The following is a 20,731-nucleotide window of genomic DNA, read 5'->3' as shown; positions in this document are numbered from 1 at the left end:
GAGAGAGAGAAGAGAATGTTCAGGAGGTCGCCCATGGGTCACAGGGGTGGGGTCTATTTTGACTTCAGTGACGAGGTCATCGGGAGAGCCCACCTCTCCAGTCACAGGTGACTCTCTCTTCTTCCTGGTCTCTGTCTATCTCTCTCTCTACCTCTCTCTGTCTACCTCTCTCTCTTTCACACTCTCATTCTCTCCCTCGTTTAGAAACGCTCCCTTTCGTCGTTGTTCATAAAAATGTTCTTCCATTTTCTTTGTTTTCGTTCCCTCGGAAAGATACTCAGGAAAGCCGAGTGAAACTCGACAAATTTGGTCTCCCCTTTTCGAACTCTTCTACCTATCTCCCTTTGAACCGTTTTGTCCGTCTGTGTACTTTAACTTATATCTCTCCTTTCCACTGTGCACGTCAGCCTTCCTTTCACCAGGTTCACATTCGTTCCCATTCCTGCATTGTGACCACACACTCCTGACCAGGTATGCCGTGTCTGAGTGTAAATGGATCCAGACCTCGATGACGACTGTGCCCTCTGGGGCTTGTTATACTGCGTGAGGGGATGTGTGTTCAGCGCGTCAGAGTTTCTGTTCAGAGAACATCCGTGCCGTCGTCACCTCAGGGGAGAGGTGTGGGAGTACATCTGTGGGTGGAATAATCCCAACATTGTATGGATTATGAAGGGGGGGTTTGAATGGGGGGGGGGGGTTGTAATAAATATTCTAGCAGTTTCAGAGTTGCTCCATTAAAGGATCTAGCAACCTGCAGATGGGCGAGAGGCTTGTCAGGACGCTGTGAGACTAAATGGTGGGGCTTTAGTTGTTCAACAGGATTTTCTGCATTATCATTCGCTGAGTCGGTTTGTGTGCTCGAGTCCATGCATTCACACACACACACACACACACACACACACACACACACACCCTGTCTGTCACATCATTTTTGACCAACACTTGACTTTTGAGTTGCAGGTGTATCGGGAACAAACAGACCCACAGCATCTGGTCCCTCCATGGTCATCTGACCTTCTGAACCTTGACCTTTTCATCCTGTTACAGTTGACCTACAATAGGCTGAGAGAGGCTGCACACTTCTACAGTGATTAAGTCGCTGACCCCCCCCCCCCACCCCGACCCCTCAGGGTTGTCATGGAGACGCAACAATGAAAGCCCATAAAGAAATGACTCCCCCCATTTCCCCCCACAACACAACCAGCCAGCCGTGAATGATCGAAAGACTAATCTGGTTTGTCATGACCTGATTGGTTGAGTAATCACGTTTGGATTTATGTAACCATTGTTATGGACAGCAGCATGTTGCATAAACCTCCACCTTTCTGGCTGTATACTGAGTTGATTCCAGAGTCTGGTGTGTTTAGTGGAAGATGGCTGTGTAGAGTTGGAAAGGTCTAACTTATGGACCTGCTGCCTCCCTGTACAATCTCTGTCACCAACGACCATTGTATACTGTAGGGGTTTCGATAGGTCACTATGTCAATGATACGGTAAACTGGTTGTTACAGTCTTGATATATAACATGCCAATGAATCGCCTCTTCTTACAAATGTAAATGTTCGATTTCTTAACTGTGGTGGATGTGATTGGTTGGCCATTTACCCAAAATTCCTGGGACCAACTGCACTGCACTGTACTGCACTGTACTGTACTGTACTGCACTGTACTGTACTGTACTGTACTGCACTCTCTCCTTCCACCAGTGGCTCCTGAGGAAGCTAACCGTGTGTCTCTCCTGCCGTCCTCAGCTTCGATGTGGAAAATGGCCGCTCGGCGGGCTGCAGTCCGTCCGACCTGCCCACGTCCCCAAGCTCGGGCCTGGTCCTCCACCCCAACCTGGCGGGCCACGGCCAGCGGCGAGAGTCCTTCCTCTACCGCTCCGACAGCGACTACGACCTCTCGCCCAAATCCATGTCCCGAAACTCGTCCATCGTAGGAGAGCTGTGAGTCAGATACCCAGACACGCCCTGAAGACCTTTCAGACACTTTGAAAAGGAGGTTTTTATCCTCAGTAGATAGTGCATGGGTGTATTTGATACAATGCTTTGATTCTTTTTAGGCATGGAGAAGATTTAATTGTGACTCCATTTGCCCAGGTACTGTAGAACCCCTGGTTTGTTGCCAGCTTATATACTTACTGTATGTTGTATATGTGAATTCTGTATTTTTGTTTCTGGGCTGTCTGAACTGTTGTCCTCTTGCTGCTGTAACAGAACCAGTTCCCCCAGGGATCAATCAAGTACTACAGCTCTCTCTCTCTCTCTCTCTCTCTCTCTCTCTCTCTCTCTCTCTCTCTCTCTCTCTCTCTCTCTCTCTCTCTCTCTCTCTCTCTCTCTCTCTCTCTCTCTCTCTCTCTCTCTTGGTTTCAGGTTCTGGCGAGTCTTCGCACAGTCAGGAACAACTTCACGACCTTGACTAATGTACAATGTATCTCCAACAAGTAAGTCCCGTGTAAAATACACACTTTTTTTTATGGGCCTGATGAGCAACTAGACATGAGTTCTTCACAGAAGCCACTAGGTGGCACTAAATATGTGTTCATTTAAAAACGATCAAAGACACCAGAGTGCTGTCACTGACTGATGACTGCAATTATCGGAGCATGGCCATACATTCCACACGCAGTCCATTGAGAAAAGATGAAATCCTTGTTGTGAAGTTTTAAATGTACATTCCTAATGCAATATGATAAATTCGATAGTTTTATTCAATCTCTTACTACCCGTTGAAATGGGTCGCTCACCTGAACAGTGACCTATGAGTCAATATTGGACTTAAACACAAGGGTCACACTGCAAGCTAGTCTTTGGCTAGGCCAAACTGTGCCAACTACTTTATCATTTTACATTTACATTTAGTCATTTTAGCAGACGCTCTTATCCAGAGCGACTTACAGTAAGCACAAAGACATTCCCCCGAGGCAAGTAGAGTGAAGTGCCTTGCCCAAGGACACAGCGTCATTTGGCACATTCAGCCATCTGACCCCCCTTTTGTAGTTCTGGTTGTTTTAGCAAACCAAAATGCACTTCTCATATCAGTGGCTTATAGTCAAAGCCGGACAGGTTAGAAATGCAGAGGAACCTCCACATTCAGTCAGCGGATAAGAAGGATACCTGTTCAGTGTTGGAACAAGGTTCACTTAGTAATTTTTTCTCTTGTATTTCAACTTTGTGGTTCTCTGGAGGGCAATTATTTTTGTAGCAAGACACAAAAAACAGACATAGATACAAGACTATAAAATACTAAAAGCCTTCAAAGGGTTCATCAAACAAACACGGAATGTTGCGATCACGACAGTGATCCCAAGTTGACCTTCCAGTCGTGAATTTACTCATGAAAATAAAGTGCTGAGTTTCGGGACCAGTTACTAGTTAGTAAGATCAACGTGCCACCAAAAGAAATACAACATGGATATGTAAATACAATTCAACAATCGAATGTAAGCGACATGGCCATCAAGGGTATCATAAACATCAACAACATTGTTTGTTTGGTTATAGAAGGTCTCCAGCTGCATCCCAGCCTCCGATCACCAAGGTCAGCCTGTCAGGTGAGTCCCGGCCAACTAGTTACACACTGTTACACTGTCCACAACGTAATAATATAGACCTAGACCTCCTAGATTTTCAACCTAGGAGTCGTTATACTCTTTTCATAAGGTCTAGAATAGACATGTCCTGTTGCTCCAGGGAGGAGTTTGTGTCTTACTAGCAGACCGACAGAAAAGTCTCAAGGCTCGAAGAAAATGGCATTGTTGATATTTACTGCTGCTCTGTCCTTGTACTGTGGAGATGATGTTGTCTAGATGGGTCCAGGAGGCTGGTGTACTTGGACTCTAATATAGAAACACAGCAATACAAAAACCCTCTTTCCAAACGTGCACTTGGATGCGAAACGCATGTTTATTTTGCAAGTGCACAACGTTGGAACTTATATCCGTGTAGTTACCTATGCAGCCCCTTGATAAACAAACAATAGCGACACCTATAAACTTCCCTGAAGGAGTCATAGGTAGACCGGAAAAGAGAAGAAACAAGTGGCAGCACGTGCAGAAACACATAAGGGAAGGATGAAGGAGGGGGGAAGGTGGTGTGAAGGGAGGAATCTAGTTCCTGTTTCTCTGGTATCCACGTCCATTGACGTCAGTCAGGTCCACACACAGGTTATTTCTACTTCCTTGTGGGCCAGATGGCCCAATGCAGACCCTCCACCAGCCCAGCAGGAAAAAACAGGAGTGTGTCATCATCCTTCCTTCCAACAGGGCTCCCCTCTGGAACTGAACTTACTTCTCTCAAGCTGGGACTCAATCAAACTCTTAATAACACACAAGCTCCAGGTTTCCAGTGGTGGCCTAAAAATGAATGTGGAAACGTTCTCTTCTCACCTGGTTCCATGTCCTCCTCTCATCACAGAATAACACAGTTGGGTTTATGGGAGTTGGTTTCATAGCGTGATTTCGCAAAACTTTGTAATCTCCGTTAATTTGACATCCTAACCTTTTGTTATGAAACTGGAACCTGACTCCTGGCTGATGTGGTGTTGTTCAGTGAGTGAGACCATAACAAAGAACAATGTGTCAACCAGGGAAACATCGCCTCATATCCTCTCCTATGTGCCGTGGCACTTAGGTCTGCTCTGTTTGTCTACTCAATAGAATTTCATGGACAGGAAAAGGGAGAAAGAGCAGAATCTTTTGTGCTTTGCGTCACAGAGCGATGAGGTAGGAGACGGAGAGAAACGTCAACAAGTTGGCAGGCCCCCGGAAAGAAGGTCAAAATAAATCAAAGTAAATGACCCGACCAGTGTCACTGTGTGAGAATGGTCTAGAGGAGACGAGGGGGGCCTCAGATCTGACCAACAGGCACGTTGTCAATCCAGCCTGTTATTATGGCCGTACACAAGTAAACGTGAGTGGATAAGACGCCGCCTGTCATTCTGTTTGCATGTCAGCAAACATTTTCTTCCAGGTCTTGGCTTCCTTTTCTCTAGTCTCGTGAGCTATGCAAGCACCACTCGTTGCTGAATTAGATTATAGGCTTTCTCCTGCATTGCGGTGTTGATAAAGGGGGTTTCTGAGTAAAATGCGTGAGTACTGATGCTGTTGGCCATCCGAAATCAGCAATTAATCTGTAACTGTTATCACTAGCTTTAGCTGAATATCGTCGTGCTAGCTAAGACGTGGTTGGCTAGTAAATGCAGTAGAGGGGAGCCTGCTAATCTTATTTAGAGGGATGAAAATGATTGTGTACTCTGTGCATTCGTGTCAACTATAGCTGGAACAGTAATGTGAAGTCTGGACAGTGTTTGGGTATCAACATGTATATATGTTTTGGTGCGAAAGTTGCACAGCACTGTCCTTTCTGTGTGTGTGTGTGTGTGTGCAGAGGGTGTGGGCCACAAGCACAACATCCACCCACATCTACCTGTTGTTTTTTGTTTCGTCACCATCACGTCATGAGAATTAAAACCAATATAACAGGTTTCATTTACTTTTACTGAGCTTAGTGCGATTATATTATACTAAGTATATGATATTATACTGGTTAATGGGTAATACTACTGTCCTTATTATACACTAATAGTTACAGTATACTATTATAGAGTACTTCCAGTATACCAATTATAGAATATATAGTACACTATTACAGAGTAATTAATGTATACAATTATAGAGTACTACTTACAGTATAATATCATTGTAACTATAGTGTATACATGCATACACAACATTTATAAAAAAAATATAACAAAAACATTGTGTGTGTGTCTGCATGCATACCTGTATTTTGGACAGACAGTACGAGCTGGAGAACTCCTCTCAGCAGATCCTAGTGACTGAGGGCCGTTTGTAGCTCTGGGCTCAGTCCAGACAGTGTCACACTGTCCACCATGTCCAGCCAAATGACATCATCCCGACGAGACACACAGGGGGGGGAGGCCTTTGGAAAACCCCTTGTCTGCACATAAGCTTCCATGACAAACACATGGGAAACACTTAGACCCAGGATGACCTGCTTGGCCCTGAATCCTGAGCTTCTTAGTTTGTAGTTGAATAATGAGAACATTTCTATAGGCCTTGTTAGGGGATAGTTTTGACCTGTTCAGTTGGACAGATTTCACCTGTCCAGGCTGGGGATTGGGGTCCGGTCCAGTCTGAGTAACTCCAGTCCTGTTCACCCGGTGGCTCCGGGTTTTCCCCATCCCGCCTAGAGCAGGGGACCCTGAGGGCTGGAAGCGTGCAGCCTGGTTAAGTATTTGAATTATGTTATTGACGTCAGCACACAGCCATAAAGCTGACTGCCGCCCATCCCACCCAGTAGCCTGTGCCAGAACCGCTCCATGCTCCATTGTGAAGGCTTGTCAAACAGGCCCAGAGCTGTGTGTGTGCGTGTGTGTGTTTGTGTGTGTGTGTTTATGCCTGTCTGTGTTGCTGGTGAGCTGACTGTTGTTTCGATAGTTTGGAAGATTAGGCCACTCTTGTAAACTTTGCTAGGCTAGTGCTGCTTGTTTTGCTGTGGTAATACACCCAGCATGACACTGGCTTCCGAGTGCACCAGAAAGACCTAACCACACAACCTTAAAACATATGCCACGGGTAACTCAATATCAAGTGCGTAATACATGTATATATATGTATATGTACATATACGTATGTATATATACACATACGTATGTATATACACACTCACTCATACACACCGTGTGTGTGTGTTGTTATCACCCTGTCAAATGTATCTTTGTTTATCGTTTGTTGGATGGTGGACTTCTAACGAGGTGGTATGATGTTGCTGGGAAGTGAGGACTGTGTGTTTCCCCCTCAGTCTTGGTCCGTCAGAGCTGTTTACGTCACGGATTCGTTCCCTGTGAGGTGTCAACAATATGTAGTCTAACAGACTGAAAACATGTGTGGATTGATTGTTCTCCTATGGTTCATACTCCTAATATTCATGACTCGGATGACTTTCTGATGACTTCATCAGCTGTTGTCAGCCCGGTCAGGTGAATCATTCATTCTCTCTCTCTCTCCCTCTCCGAGACTGACGCACGTTCAGGAAGGTGTGTGTGTGGCAGGACTCTGTAGGGTGATTCAGTGTGACCCCTCTTCCTCCTCCAAGCCCACATGTATGTACACATGGATCCTGAGCCATACATGTGTGTACTGAGACACACGCGTGTTCACTGAGACATTCGGTCAAGTCTCTCATTCTGAGTCCTTAGTCCAAGTCTGCTTTGTGACCATACAGCTCATAGTTGTTTCTCTGAAATGGGCTTGACTTAAGGTGAAATAGCCCATTGCAACCCAAGGAGCTGTTTGCTGGATACGAAATATATATATTTATTTTTGTCTTGTCCATTTCCACTCAGGTATCCACCCAATATAATGTCAGATACATGGGGTGAGTAGAGAGCGAAAGACAGAGGGAGACGGAGAGAGAGAGGGAAAGAGAAAGGGGCAGTGTGAGACGAAGAGGGTTTGGGGGGCAGAGGGGGCGACAGCGCTGCCGTTGGACATCTCTCACAGAGGCCGGTCTGTGGGCCTGAGAGAGGGACTGGGATGGAGGGAGAGGAGGAGGGAGGGGGAGAGAAGAGGGGGTGGGGGCCTGCTCCACACACTGAGGCCTGTTGTCCTCCTCGCCTCCAGCATATGGCCAAAGCATTAAGACCACCGCCGAAAAAAAACCAGACCGCCGTCTGGAAAAGTACGTTGAAAAATGTCTAGGAGCAGCCTCGCTGAATGTGACTGGGAGCGTGCGTCACTCTTTGACTGGTGACAATGGGAAATGTCACCTGACCCACGTACAGTCGTGTCTGTTGTATTCATGAACAATTTGATGTGAGGATTGATTTACCAGTCCTGTCTGCTTCCATTATGTCCCTTGACGGTCTTGAATCGAAACGTAAACAACTGCTCTCTTACAGGAATGGCGATTTTCAGTGACTCATGTTTCAGTGTTCTGAATAAACCTTATTTGACACTTGAAGAAGCTTGGATCACCAGTGACTAATCCCTGATTTCATCTTTTTGAGGTCTAAAGGACCATGTCACTTGATCGAGCATTGGTCATCAAAGATTGGTTACCAAATTATTGATAATCTCTCTGTAGACATTTAAGATGTATGTAATAGTTTCAGACAAGACTGTTGACTTCATCCTGCTGTTGTTGTTGAGTCACAGCTCTGTCAGTGATATTATGGGATATACATTTTCCATTACACCATTAACCAGTGTCAGTCATTTTTGCCTTCACATATCTGGTCAGTCTATCCTAGTCCCACCAGATGACCCAGGATGAAGGTCTGGACCCTGCCCAGCTCCACCGCACTATTAGGATCATCCATCCATCCCTCCCCTGGTAGAACCCAGGGGCGGGTTCCATGATCCAGTCTGCTGTGTCCTGGGACTGCTCCGATGCCTCTTTAATGGTCTTTATATATCCTCTTTGAGGTGAAAAGGCGGGATGTGGTTGAACCTTCTTGGCAGGTTCTCCCCCCCCCCCCCCCCCCCGGCCCAGTGGCAGCAGCTGGTTTGGGGGGGGGGGGTGCTGCTGGCTCCGGCTCACCCAGGCCCCTCTCTGATCATGCTCACCGCTCTATCCCCCTCCTCTGCAACACCCACAGTGGAATACTCACGAGCCCCGTCTCTCCAGGAGAGCTGAGGGATACCAGTATCCCCCAACCCCTTCATTGCTACCCTACTCTATGGGATCTCTCTTACCCCTGGCAGCTGTCTGGTACGGTGCCGTGGTTTGGCGCTGTGAAGGATCGCACCCTGGCTGCCGTCACTGCGCCGTCGAAGCCCTTTTGATGTGCTTTTATTGACGTAAATTGCTGAGGCGCGCGCCAGCCGTCCCGTTGTGCGAAGCGCATGGGGGCAAAACCTTTTCCACATGCGAAGTGTGTGAAGTCGAGATCAAACCTCCCCCCCCGCCCCAACCATGAAACAACGTTGGAAGTTGAAAGGCCAAGATGCCTTCAGTCGTTCCAGACGTGAAATGAGTTGAACCATCATCTGCTGCTTTGTCATCGTGCCATTAGTTCAGGATTGTCGACCGTCGAACTGGAAACGCTGTAGTCCAGATAAACACACTCCGTTCCGTGTTTTGTGCGAGTCTGGTCCTGGAGAGGAAGCTCTCTGGTTTCTTTGGCTCCCAGTCAAACCCAGGTCTGGAGTCTCCCCCCACCTCCCCCCTGCCCCCAGCTCAGGGAGTTAAAGTTTGCCTCTCGTGTTGCTTGTGCAAACACAGCGCTGGGCTTTTGATATAACTTTTTTCTCCCTTCCTCTCTCTCTCTCTCTCTCTCTCTCTCTCTCTCTCTCTCTCTCTCTCTCTCTCTCTCTCTCTCTCTCTCTCTCTCTCTGTCTCTCTCTCTGTCTCTCTCTCTCTCTCTCTCTCTCTCTCTCTCTGTGTGTGTGTGTGTGTGTGTGTGTGTGTGTGTGTGGAGGGGGTCTGAGAGCAGAGCTAGTTCGTCCAGAGGCATGTCTGTCGTAGAGGCATGTGCTGCAGAGCGGAGTCTGGACATGGCTAGCATGTATTCGAAGATGAGAGCATGTGCAGGATGTGCTGAAGAAAGACAGTTCTGGAAGGTTTCCTCTGCATTTTGGCAGCGTGGAGATAAAGATCTTAATATGACAGCCTCAAGTCATAATGTTAGTCTCCACTGTGTGAGAGTGAATGTACTACCCTGTTACAGAAAACTGCTTTCTTTTACTATAAGGGCATGCATGTACACTTGCAATATGTGTCGCCCCCCCCTAACTCAACCAGTGTGTGTGTGTGCAAGCATCTAACCAGATATTGCACCGTTCCAGCTGTCACAAGCAGCATTGTAGTGGACTTGAATGTGTCTGTAATATTGTGAGTGTCTGATTAATTTGAAACGCAATTGGTGGAGTCAAGTAAATCATTTAAAGTGTGCATGTATGCATTGGTAAACGGGTGAAAGGCTTGTGTGCGGAGAGGGAACAAGTACACAAGCCCCAGACACACACACACACACAGCACCCTAGACGGGGGGCTCAGTGACACATCAACACCACAATCTGACCGCCGACCCAGCACCACAGGGTTGAGGAAGGGGAGAGACTGGGGGAGAAGGGGAGAGGGAGGGGGATAAACTGGGGGAGAAGGGAGGGGGAGAGACTGGGGGAGAGGTTGAGGGAGGGGGAAGGGGAGAGAGACACAGAAAGAGGCGGAGAGAGACTGAAAGAGGCAGGGGAGAGAGACTGAGGGGGAGGAGGAGATACGCTCGGAAAGGGAGGGGAGGAGAGAAGCCGAGTGGGGAAGAGGGAAAAGAGGCCAGAGGCAAACATCCGACAGAGACGAGCGAGATAGAGTTGGCGTGCGTGAGAGACAAAGAGAAAAACTAGCACTTTGGCACCAGCCTGCCTGTCAGACACACGGAGAACGCCACATAGGATGAAGGAGCACGGCGCGTCCCTTCACACCGCCTCACCTCCCGGACATCCAGGCCCCCCCGGTCGACACAGCCACCCGGCCCTGGGCCCTGACTACGTGTCTTTGTGTCTGTTGACAGACGATTCGTACCAGAAGCTGGCCATGGAGACCATGGAGGAGCTGGACTGGTGTCTGGACCAGCTGGAGACCATCCAGACCTACCGCTCAGTCAGCGACATGGCCTCCAACAAGGTAAGACCCGCTCGCTAAACCACCCCGTCCCACCGTACAGCAACCCGCAACCCAACCTTAACGTAACATCAACTTCAAGCACTGTACGCATGGACCAGGTCCACAACACAGCCACAAAACCCATTCTCAACCTGTCAACCGTGTCTGGTTAGATAATTGATGTGAATCTCATTTAGAACCGTAGCCAGGGGGTCAGTCTTCATGTCAAACTTGTTGTGGGTGTTGCTTTGCTTGTGTAGGTTTTCACAGGCTTTGCCGTATCCCTTTTCTCAGTACTGTGTATGCAAAACGTATATTAAACCACATTGACGCACTTGCAAAGTGAGAGCTGTCTTGTGGTTAAGTGTGTAAACAAGTGCCAGTGTTAGACAGACTGTAAAACGCACCAACAATGGTCCGTTTGCATAGTGGACCTGACAGGAATGTTGTCTTTGAATAATATCAGTCTGGCCTCCGGTTGATGTGTGTAGTTTTGCATAATAACTTGTAAATTATGCATATATATCCATACATTTACTGGTAGGGTGGTGTGCTTTAGTATAGAGGAGCACTGCTGGATTGTTGAACTTACTTGCCAGTAGGTCTTGCTGTCTCTCATGACCTTATCATGCCTGTTGCCTTTGTCTACAGTGTGCCTGGTCAAGTACCTAGAGCTAGGCTAACTGAGCTACGCTAATTGAGTGATGCTACGCTTAGCTACGCTAAGAACACAGGATAACCTAGGTTTCCAGTAAATATGCTGTTACAAGGTCATGTTTTTTGCATAGTAATTGGCTGTTGTAAATAGCAACAAGATGCTAGCTTGCTTTGTCACTGGAGGACTCTGCTGGTCCACTGTGCTGTACCCAGCATCCTCCGCCAGTCCCGTTGACTGTAGAGCTGTGTGTGCAGGAGACTTTCAGACGGCGCCAGGAGGGGTGGTGTTGTCTGTGTCTGCTACGTACAGTAGCACTACGGTGTCTTTGTGGTCAGGAGGTGGGGCGAGGTGGAGGCTTTGCAGACTGTGGCCATGACCGTGACAGGAGTTTCCTGTCTCTTCCTGTGTGATTTCCTCCCCTACCACCAGACTACAATGGCCATCCACCGCACAGCCAGGGCTGGGCCCGGCCTGATACTGTAAACCACGTCACTGGCACGCTAACACGACACCCTGACACCCTGAACACTCGCCAGGACCTCAGATAAATGTCCATGCTGGCTGCTGAGTCATAGCGCGGAAGATCATCAGGGCACCTTGCACTTCGGGGAATGGGGAGGAGGAAATGGTGGATACAAGGTCATGGTGTTTGAATCTGTTTATCATGTTGCAAAATTTAGAAAATACTGGCCTACTTATCTGTTTGCGCTGTGAAACAGTGTGTAAAGCTTGTAGTTATCTCCCGGTGGGCTGAGCTGGGATTTTCACCTACGCAACTTTACAGTTCAGGCCTCAAAGGCAAACCTGTAAAAACCCCTACACACGCACGCGTGTGCACACACACACACACACACAAACATAGGGTTGAGGACAGACCACCAGGCCTCTCTCCTGTCTATAATAAAGGACCAAAGCCCGTCACAAGCAAATGAAGGGCACTTTCATTTTTCCAAGACCACAGGTGTGTCCTGCACCAGGACCTCACACACTGCAGGACCACCGGACAGGCCCGGATGGCCTCAGAGCAGCAATGCGCCGCCCTAGCCTAGCCATCATTAGCTTAGCCACACGTCTTTTCTGACGTTACCACGGGCCTTAGACAAACAGCACCATCTGAATCCAGTTAGCGGGCTAGCGTTGTGGGCTAGCGTTGTGGGCTAGCGTGCGAGGAGAGCGCCGCTCTAGTAGGAAACTCTAACTCACGTGTGGTCAGGCCTCTTTGAAGCCCCGCCGTCTCTGACGGAATGACGGAATTATTGAAACAGATGTAGTGACTAGGTCAGGAGATTTAGCAGGGGGGAAATGGTTGTTAAATTATAGTATGACGACGATTATTGAGAGGTTGAAGCGATTGTGGTGGAGTGTTGAGAGAGCTAACGTCTGTTTGTGCAGAAATCACAAGCTTTTACCTGAAAACACTGACCATGAATGATTCTAGAAGTATATCATGCCCACACACCCAAGCTGAAACTTTGGCTCACGGAAACGTGTGTGTTTTGGTGCCAACCTCTGCCCCCCCCACCCAGCTATGACCCCGAGCTGTTTACACTGCAAACAGGCAGCCTGAGGCTGGTGAGTGAGGTACGTGGGGGGGGGGGGCCTCCACCTCCCCCCACCCCCCAGGACCACTTCTTTCTGTAGGAGCAGTGAACGAGGCCAGGGGAGAGAGCAACCGCAGAGAGATGAGGCCTGGTTACGAAATACTAAACTGAGTAATTTCACTTTGCTCCAGATGACGTGACAGAAGCATTACCAGTCTAGTATTTGGTAATGAGGGATTTACCTGGAGCTGTGTTGGTGTGGAGGTGGGGTTAGGGTAAGGCTGTGAGTGGGTAGGGAGCAGGAAGGTGTGCTTTCTAGGAAGCTCTTCTTACCGGTAAATGACCATGGTGGTTTACTGTAGTTCAGATTTGGGGCGAGGCAGGGGGAAGGAGATGTGGTCTGTGACGGAGGGGAGGAGCCTCAGGTCTTCCAACACGCCGCACGCCTGGCTGTCACTTCAGTCAAGTTTATCGCTTTAGGTTTCCTGCCGCGAGAGAATAGACCTGAGCACACAGAGGAAGCACTCGCACACTCACAGATAAGCCTCTACACACTGGAGACAAGTTCAGACAACACGTTTGCAGACTGAAGAAAAATGGGACTATGTTACCCTGTAAAGAATGAGATGTTTGGGATTCGGACGAGTTGGAAACAGGTAGGTTCCTGCACAGTTATAGAGTACATTTGAAGAAAACGGTTTCTCCAATCGCTTTGTTAAATGTTACAAAGTCACGTATCCTAAAACGCTAGAAATATTTGGTAACTGAGCTGTCTTTAAATATTGTGTTTGAGTACGGAAAATTGCAAAACGCTTTCATCATCCATTTAAACTCATATTCTCTTCCATTTATGAAGTAAAAACAGTAATGAAAACTATGCAAAATGTATTCAATATTCAAGTAAATAATAAACTATATAACCAGTGTATTTCTCAGAGGTCATGTTGGTGGCTGGGGATTAGGGTCAGTTGACAAAGCTGCTATTGTGTAGCCATTATGTAAAGCCAAAGAAGAAATAACTAACTTTTTGTATCCAGTTATGACAAAAAAATCATATTTATATTTTTTTACATAATTTTTTTTAATGAATTACATTTTGAGGACAAGCATACAAACTAGTAGCTTGTTAAGGGAACTGGACATCTAGTTTTCCCTTGCTTGCCAGAAACCACGACTGTGCGACTGTAACTTAGCAGCTAAGTTACAGTCACTCTTACTGAGAACTCGGTCTACCCACTAAGTGTCCTTTCTTGCGTCATTGAAGTATAGCTTTTCGTCTTGCCAAAGAAAGGGCAATTGTCGGTTATGACAGTACGCTGGCCTCCTTGACACAACAGAATGTGTTAGGTGACAGCGCGTGTTGAGTAATGTACCCTACACAACACTCATGTATAAGTCAACAGCCTTTAACGTATGCAGCTGTGGTTTATCAGCATGGCTTCTGGGGAAAGAAACTGACACACACACATACAGAACACAGTGTGGTGACTCACTTTGTGGTCACAATAGGCCGCTCTTTTTCTTTGCTTAAGGATGAATAACAAGTCCCCTTTCAATAGAATAAGGCTAGCCTGATTCCAGGTCTTAGTTTTATGAGGTTTCTCTGGAGTTTAAGTAACTGTCTTTGGCAAGAGGATTTGTAGGGTGCTATTGCAGCCAAAGCTTTGAGTTGTGTTTTAGGAGTTTCAAGTCAAGTGGAGGAGGACTAACTTGACTGCCAGATGGCACCTGTTTCAGCCACAGACTGCTCGATTTCAAGCAATAAGGGGATAAGAAATCGGTGATAAATAAGGGAAATAATGTGACCCATCTACCGTTGGATTTGCAGCTGGACTCAGGAACATATGATTTCAGCGGAGTTGAAATGGGTTCTCTAAAAAACAGAAAAAAGGCAGACCTCAAAACATCAATGCAGCTCCACTAGAACTGAGAAGTGAGAGACAGAACCACAGATAGCTGCTCCCTTCTTCCTGAGCTCAGCAATGCACTGCAGAGTAACCTTTGCGTGTGCGCGTGTGTGTGTGCTTGTGCGCTCGTCCGCACTTGTACTCTAGTGCATGGTGGGATGCGCTGTGTTTGGATGAGAGACACAGACTGGCTCAGTAGGTCACGTGACTCTGTTGCCATGGCGTTCAGGTTGTAGCGTAATTGGTGGCACCCTTGCATGCTGCAGACAACCGACGTCCTGCTTGTGTGTTCCCCCCCTCCCCTCCGTCTCTCTCCTCTTTCTCTCTTTCTGCCCCTCTCTTTTTCTCCTCTCCCTCTCTCCTCTCTCTCATCCACGCTCTCTCCTCTTTCCCATTCTCCTCCCCCTCTCTCTTCCACCATCTCTCTCTCTCTCTCTAACTCCCTTTTTCTCTCTCTCTCTGTCTCTCTCCCCCTCTCTCCCCTCCACTGGGAGACGGAGCCAGCAGCTGCTGCAGACGAGACAAACACACGCCCGGCTCACCGTCTCACTGTGCCAGATAGCATCTGAGGCAGCTCACAATGTCGCCGCCCGCATGAGGGACCCGGGCGCTCGTCTTCCCTTCCTTTTCACCACCGTGCAGAGCACCAGCCGGTCCACACACTAGTTAGAGGAAGCAGGGGCATTAAACATGCCTTATCTGTAAGGACTGCTTCGGAGGCTTAAGGGGGGGGGCTCCTTTGATAGACAACATTGATAAGTAAATCAAACAGAGAGTGTGTGAGAGTGTGCGTGTGAGAGGGAGGGAGGGATCTTTGCAAAGAGGGAAAGCGCGAGAGAGAAAGAAGAGGGGATTTTGCGGAGAACTCGAGGTGGGAGAGAGAGAGAGAGAGAGGGAGAGAGAGAGGAGGGAGAGAGGAGAGGGAGAGAGGAGAGGGAGAGAGGAGAGGGAGAGAGGAGAGGGAGAGAGGAGAGGGAGAGAGGAGAGGGAGAGAGGAGAGAGAGAGAGAAAGAGAGAGAGCGGGAAGAGGGATACAGCTTTGCTGAGCAGAAGGGGGGAAACACTTGCAGGAGAATAAAGCAGGAGCAGCGAGAGAAGCAGAGGGTTGTCTCAGCCAGCCACAGGAGACTTGAGGCTGGAGCCCTCCTCCTCTTCATCACGATCCTATTCGGCGTGGACACAGAGAGAGACCAGTGAAAGTGGAAGGGGGAGACCTCTCTTCCCCGCTGCGGTCCAGAGGGGATTCCACGGTCAAAGGAGATATCGAGTGTAGCTAGCCACCTGTGCACTGACTCGTATCAGTCACGGAGGATTGGGTTGCGGAGCTTTCAGAAAAGGGCCACAGGGGGCTGACTCTACCCCTGTCTAGGGGCTCTGTCGGTGGGGCTTTCATCGTGTGAGAGAGGGCTGGTGGTGGTGGTGGTAGACGTGGTGCGGGGTCCCCCCAGAGAGAAGCACAGACGGGGCTTCTGCTGGGGAGAACCAGGGCTAGTTCAGCACCATGCCCGAGGCCAACTACCTGCTCTCTGTCTCCTGGGGCTACATCAAGGTGTGTGTCCTGAACAAAGGCTTGTGTGTGTGGGGGGGGGGGTCTGCTTGTTTGTGTGTCAAACTTAATCTGGAACTCATAACAAATATAGGCTGGTCTGGGACGATATACAATTTCCTTGTATGGTCTACAGAAATGTGACTTCTCCCAGTGGATAAAAACTCTGATGGAAATTCCCTCAAAATGGTTATGTTTTTTCCAACGTTGTTTGTTTATACATTTGATCTAACGTGATCGGATCTGTTTTTCTCCAGTTCAAGAGGATGTTGAACCGAGAGCTGACCCACCTGTCGGAAATGAGTCGCTCTGGCAACCAGGTGTCAGAGTTCATCTCCAACACCTTCCTAGGTAAGTGTCTCAGTCATGTCCAAGTGACATGCGCACACACAATCCATACACTGATAGACAGTTCGTTCTTTTCATGTGACGGGTATTCATGAGGTAAATCCAAATGATTTGAAAGGTCAAATTCTTGCTGTTCTATCGTTATTAGACCTGCGGGCAGGAAGGTCAGTGTGTTTGCCGGACTCTTCAGGGTTACCATGAGCTCATGCAGCGTACTGGAGGGGCTAGTCGCTGGTCTGCACCACTGCTTTCAAACCAGTCAGATCTGGTCTGCAGGAGTGTTTCCCTCGCTCTCACTGCGGCGGGGGAGGGGGGGGGGAGAGGGAGAAAAGAGAGGGAGGGAGGTTTTACCCTGGAATGACTTCAGTCTGGAGAGGGCTGTGTGTGTGTGTGTGTGTGTGTGGTTTGGGGCAAGCCTCTGTATTATTCAGCAGTGTGGCTGCAGTGTCTCCCTGCCTTTGACAGCTCCAGAGCATAGTCCATGACTCACAGTCAGTTAGTCAGCATGTGGACTGGGGCTAGGACTAGGACTGTGACTAGCAGCATGGAACCGCTTTTTCTTGACTAAAACGAGTGCGCGTGCGTAGAAAACCATCCGCGCGCGTATAGACAAGAGAGACAACGAACCTCTGAAACAGAAATGTTTCAATGCCCTTGAAGCTGCTAGCGTCTCTCAGAAACAAATCTGTTCCTTGGGCATGGCAATGGAATAAGGGGGAGGTCCTATGAGATATGGCTTGTGCCCACATGTACACGCACACACACACACACAGCAGGAGCACAACAGAGGCGACATCACCTGCGCCAGAGGGCAAACCACCAGCATGGCGGGCGTCTATCCAAACAGGACCTCTTAACATGAGAAGGCCCATTTCCTTTTCTTCGTACTGTTATTGTTTACATCACTGCGTTATACCTCTCGACCTCTCTTCCCGGAATTGGTGGACTCGTGAAGGTGTTTGAGAAAGGGATAGTAAAAGCTTTCCACGCTCACGAAAAAAGCATGATGAGGCGCTGGGGAAAGGAGAAGGAAAGGAGATGGAACGAAAGAGAGCACAGAGATCTGACAGACGCAAATGGGATGAGACAGTGACCGACGACTAGGATCATTCAATAACTTTGTCTGTGGTCTCACGTGTCAGAGGTCAAGTTTGGTCGTGCACAACGCAGCAATATAACCCTTTCTGCTGTTTTTCTCTCACTCTCTCTCCCTGTCTCTCTCTCTCTCTCTCTCTCTCTCTCTCTCTCTCTCTCTCTCTCTCTCTCTCTCTCTCTCTCTCTCTCTCTCTCTCTCTCTCGCTCTCTCTCCGTCCCCCAGACAAGCAGAACGAGCTGGAGCTGCCGTGCTCCGTGCAGAAGGGCCGGGAGAGGAAGAGGAGGCAGGCGGGCCAGCAGACGGGGATGATGACCCAGATCAGCGGGGTGAGGAAGGTCAGCCACGCCCCCGGTGACTCGGCGCTCAGCCGCTTCGGGGTGAAGACGGACCAGGAGGACCTGCTGTCTAAGGTGCGGGAGAGCGTGGAGACACACGCACACGTGTGGCATCCAGACTGTCATCATCCCTCCCTCCAGTGTGTGTAGTCTCGACTCACCCCCCCCGTCCCCGTCCCCGTCTGTCTCTTATCCACATTAGGACCTGGAGGACATCAACACCTGGGGTCTGAACATCTTCAGGGTGGCCGAACATTCCCACAACCGCCCCCTCACCTGCATCATGTACACCATCTTCCAGGTCAGCCTCCTCCTAAACACACACACACACAGACACACACACAGACACACACACTTTAGTATTTTACGTCAATGGAATAAGGAAGGAGTGACTCACTAGTCCAAGGTCTGTGTGTGTGTCTCTCTGTTCTACTGAATCAGTTTGCCTCACGTCCTGTTCGGATGTCCTCAGAACATCTTCTAAATGAATGACTAGACAGAGAACCGCCACAGTATTATGAGACAGTGAGTCACTCAGTCCGCGGCGCTCATCTTCTAAACTAGAGCTCCTTCCACTGACGAATCTGTGTCACTGAATCATTCCAATAGTATTTGCCCACGAAACAAATTCAGTTCATTCGAAGAGAAGTTCCCTAACCATCCGAGTACTAGGCTACAAAATACTACTGTAGTAATAGTTTGGTTTATTTCAGACAAACAACTTAGTTTCATACAGTTGAGCTAACCATCAAAAACATATTTACATGAAACAGGTGTAGGCTGAAGCTCATGCTTATAATGCCTACCCTTTATGAATACATCTCATATCTTAACAATAAATACAAATACTTATTGTCTTACATCATTATGTTGACAACCAGATCTGAACAGAATACAAAAAAACATGAATATTTCTTATGCAATAGAGTTGCGCAGTCCAAATACAACAAAAGCAGCTTGTTCATCTATCACTCTTTAAATTGATTCATATAATTTCATTGCATTATTTTTAAATAGGTTCTTTAACTTACTAGGTTCTTTAACTTACTAAAGGTCCCACATATTTTTAGTTCCGCATGACAGCTGTTCCATAAATTTACACCTTTAACGGAAATACAATGGTATTTAGCATTGGTCCTCACTTGGTTCTTTTTGAATATACAAGATCCCCTTAAGTCATGTTGGCATTCTCTTTCTGTTAACAACCCTTGGATACTTTCTGGCAACTGATGTTTTTTTGCTTTGTACATGATATGTAATGTTTTTAGTTCTACAAATTCTTTACATTTTTGAGCTTTTAATTCAATAAAAAGGGAGTTTGTTGGCTCCCTATAGGTGGTTTTCTTTACTATTCGTATGGCTTTCTTTTGAAGCATAAACATTGGATTGGTGTTTGTTTTATATGTGTTTCCCCATACTTCCACACAATAAGTAAAGTATGGTAGCACATGGTAGGCTTAAGTAGAACCCGATGACAGTGAGCTGAGTGTGTGTTTGGTTGTTTTTTTGGTGTGCAGGAGCGAGACCTGATGAAGACGTTCAAGATCCCAACAGACACGTTTGTGACGTTCATGTTGACCCTGGAGGACCACTACCACTCGGACGTGGCCTACCACAACAGCCTGCACGCGGCCGACGTGGCCCAGTCCACACACATCCTGCTGTCCACCCCTGCCCTGGATGTAAGACTCTCTGCTCTGCTCCCTTCTCTTCCCCTCCCCTCCTCTCCTCCTTTTCCTCTCCTCTACCTGCCTGCCTCTCCTCCCCCCTGCTCTCGCCTCTCCTCTCCACTCTTATCATGCCCCCCCACTCCATGTCGCTTGTCTTTAAGCTGCTGTTGTGACTACGAAACAAGTTGACATCGGTAGAAGAAGGGATTAGCGTCCTAAGATTCGTTTCTTTACACTGTGTGAAACTCACAAGGTTTCCTCTTGTCCAATCACAGGCCGTCTTCACCGATTTGGAGATCCTGGCGGCCATCTTTGCGGCGGCCATCCATGACGTGGACCACCCGGGTGTCTCCAACCAGTTCCTCATCAACACAAGTGAGTACAAACCATGTCACACCCTGACTCATCCATAGTTATTGATTCATGGTCTGTGCCATGACTTATCAGTGAAAGAATGCAGTATTTGCTTGCTGTGTCTTACCCCATCTCTCTGCATCTCTGTTTGCTTGTTCTCTCTCGCTCTCTGTCACAGACTCAGAGCTGGCTCTGATGTACAACGATGAGTCGGTTCTGGAGAACCACCACCTCGCGGTGGGCTTCAAGCTACTCCAGGAGGACAACTGTGACATCTTCCAGAACCTCAGCAAGAAGCAGAGGCAGTCCCTCAGGAGGATGGTGATCGACATGGTGAGAGGACACCACACACACACACACATACACTCTAGTCTCACCCCTTCTCTCCCTCTCCCGCCCTCTCTCACCTCATCCTCCTACTCCACACCCCCTCTCCTTTACCTTCTCCCTCCCTCCCTCTCTCTCTCTCTCTCTCTCTCTCTCTCTCTCTCTCTCTTCTCTCTCTCTCTCTCTCTCTCTCTCTCTCTCTCTCTCTCTCTCTCTCTCTCTCTCTCTCTCTCTCTCTCTCTCTCTCTCTCTCTCTCTCTCTCTCTCGCTCGCTCTCTCTCCCTCCCTCTCCCCCTCCCTCCCTCCCTCCCTCTGCCTCTT

At 48.2% G+C, this 20,731-nt stretch overlaps 1 protein-coding gene across 4 annotated transcripts in view; it reads left to right on the top strand.

The window, feature by feature from the left end:
* The window catches only part of LOC134035961 (cAMP-specific 3',5'-cyclic phosphodiesterase 4B-like), a 35,412-nt gene that overhangs the window by 11,554 nt on the left and 3,127 nt on the right, over positions 1-20,731 (top strand). For 3 of the 4 annotated variants that reach the window (XM_062480563.1, XM_062480564.1, XM_062480565.1), the window contains 11 exons: positions 1,752-1,946; positions 2,063-2,099; positions 2,373-2,443; positions 3,504-3,553; positions 10,537-10,649; positions 16,538-16,631; positions 17,947-18,134; positions 18,262-18,360; positions 19,577-19,741; positions 20,005-20,104; positions 20,262-20,416. In XM_062480563.1, coding sequence (XP_062336547.1) covers positions 1,752-1,946; positions 2,063-2,099; positions 2,373-2,443; positions 3,504-3,553; positions 10,537-10,649; positions 16,538-16,631; positions 17,947-18,134; positions 18,262-18,360; positions 19,577-19,741; positions 20,005-20,104; positions 20,262-20,416 — 1,267 coding nt within the window. Of the gene's footprint in view, positions 1-1,751; positions 1,947-2,062; positions 2,100-2,372; positions 2,444-3,503; positions 3,554-10,536; positions 10,650-15,741; positions 16,284-16,537; positions 16,632-17,946; positions 18,135-18,261; positions 18,361-19,576; positions 19,742-20,004; positions 20,105-20,261; positions 20,417-20,731 lie in introns of those variants that run through there. The other variant, XM_062480566.1, reaches the window with a different exon arrangement.

The sequence above is a fragment of the Osmerus eperlanus genome, chromosome 16, assembly GCF_963692335.1.
Source record: "Osmerus eperlanus chromosome 16, fOsmEpe2.1, whole genome shotgun sequence".
Taxonomy (NCBI): Eukaryota; Metazoa; Chordata; class Actinopteri; order Osmeriformes; family Osmeridae; genus Osmerus; species Osmerus eperlanus.
The sequence above is the reverse complement of the archived record's forward strand: the minus strand, read 5'-3'. Positions and strand labels throughout refer to the sequence as shown.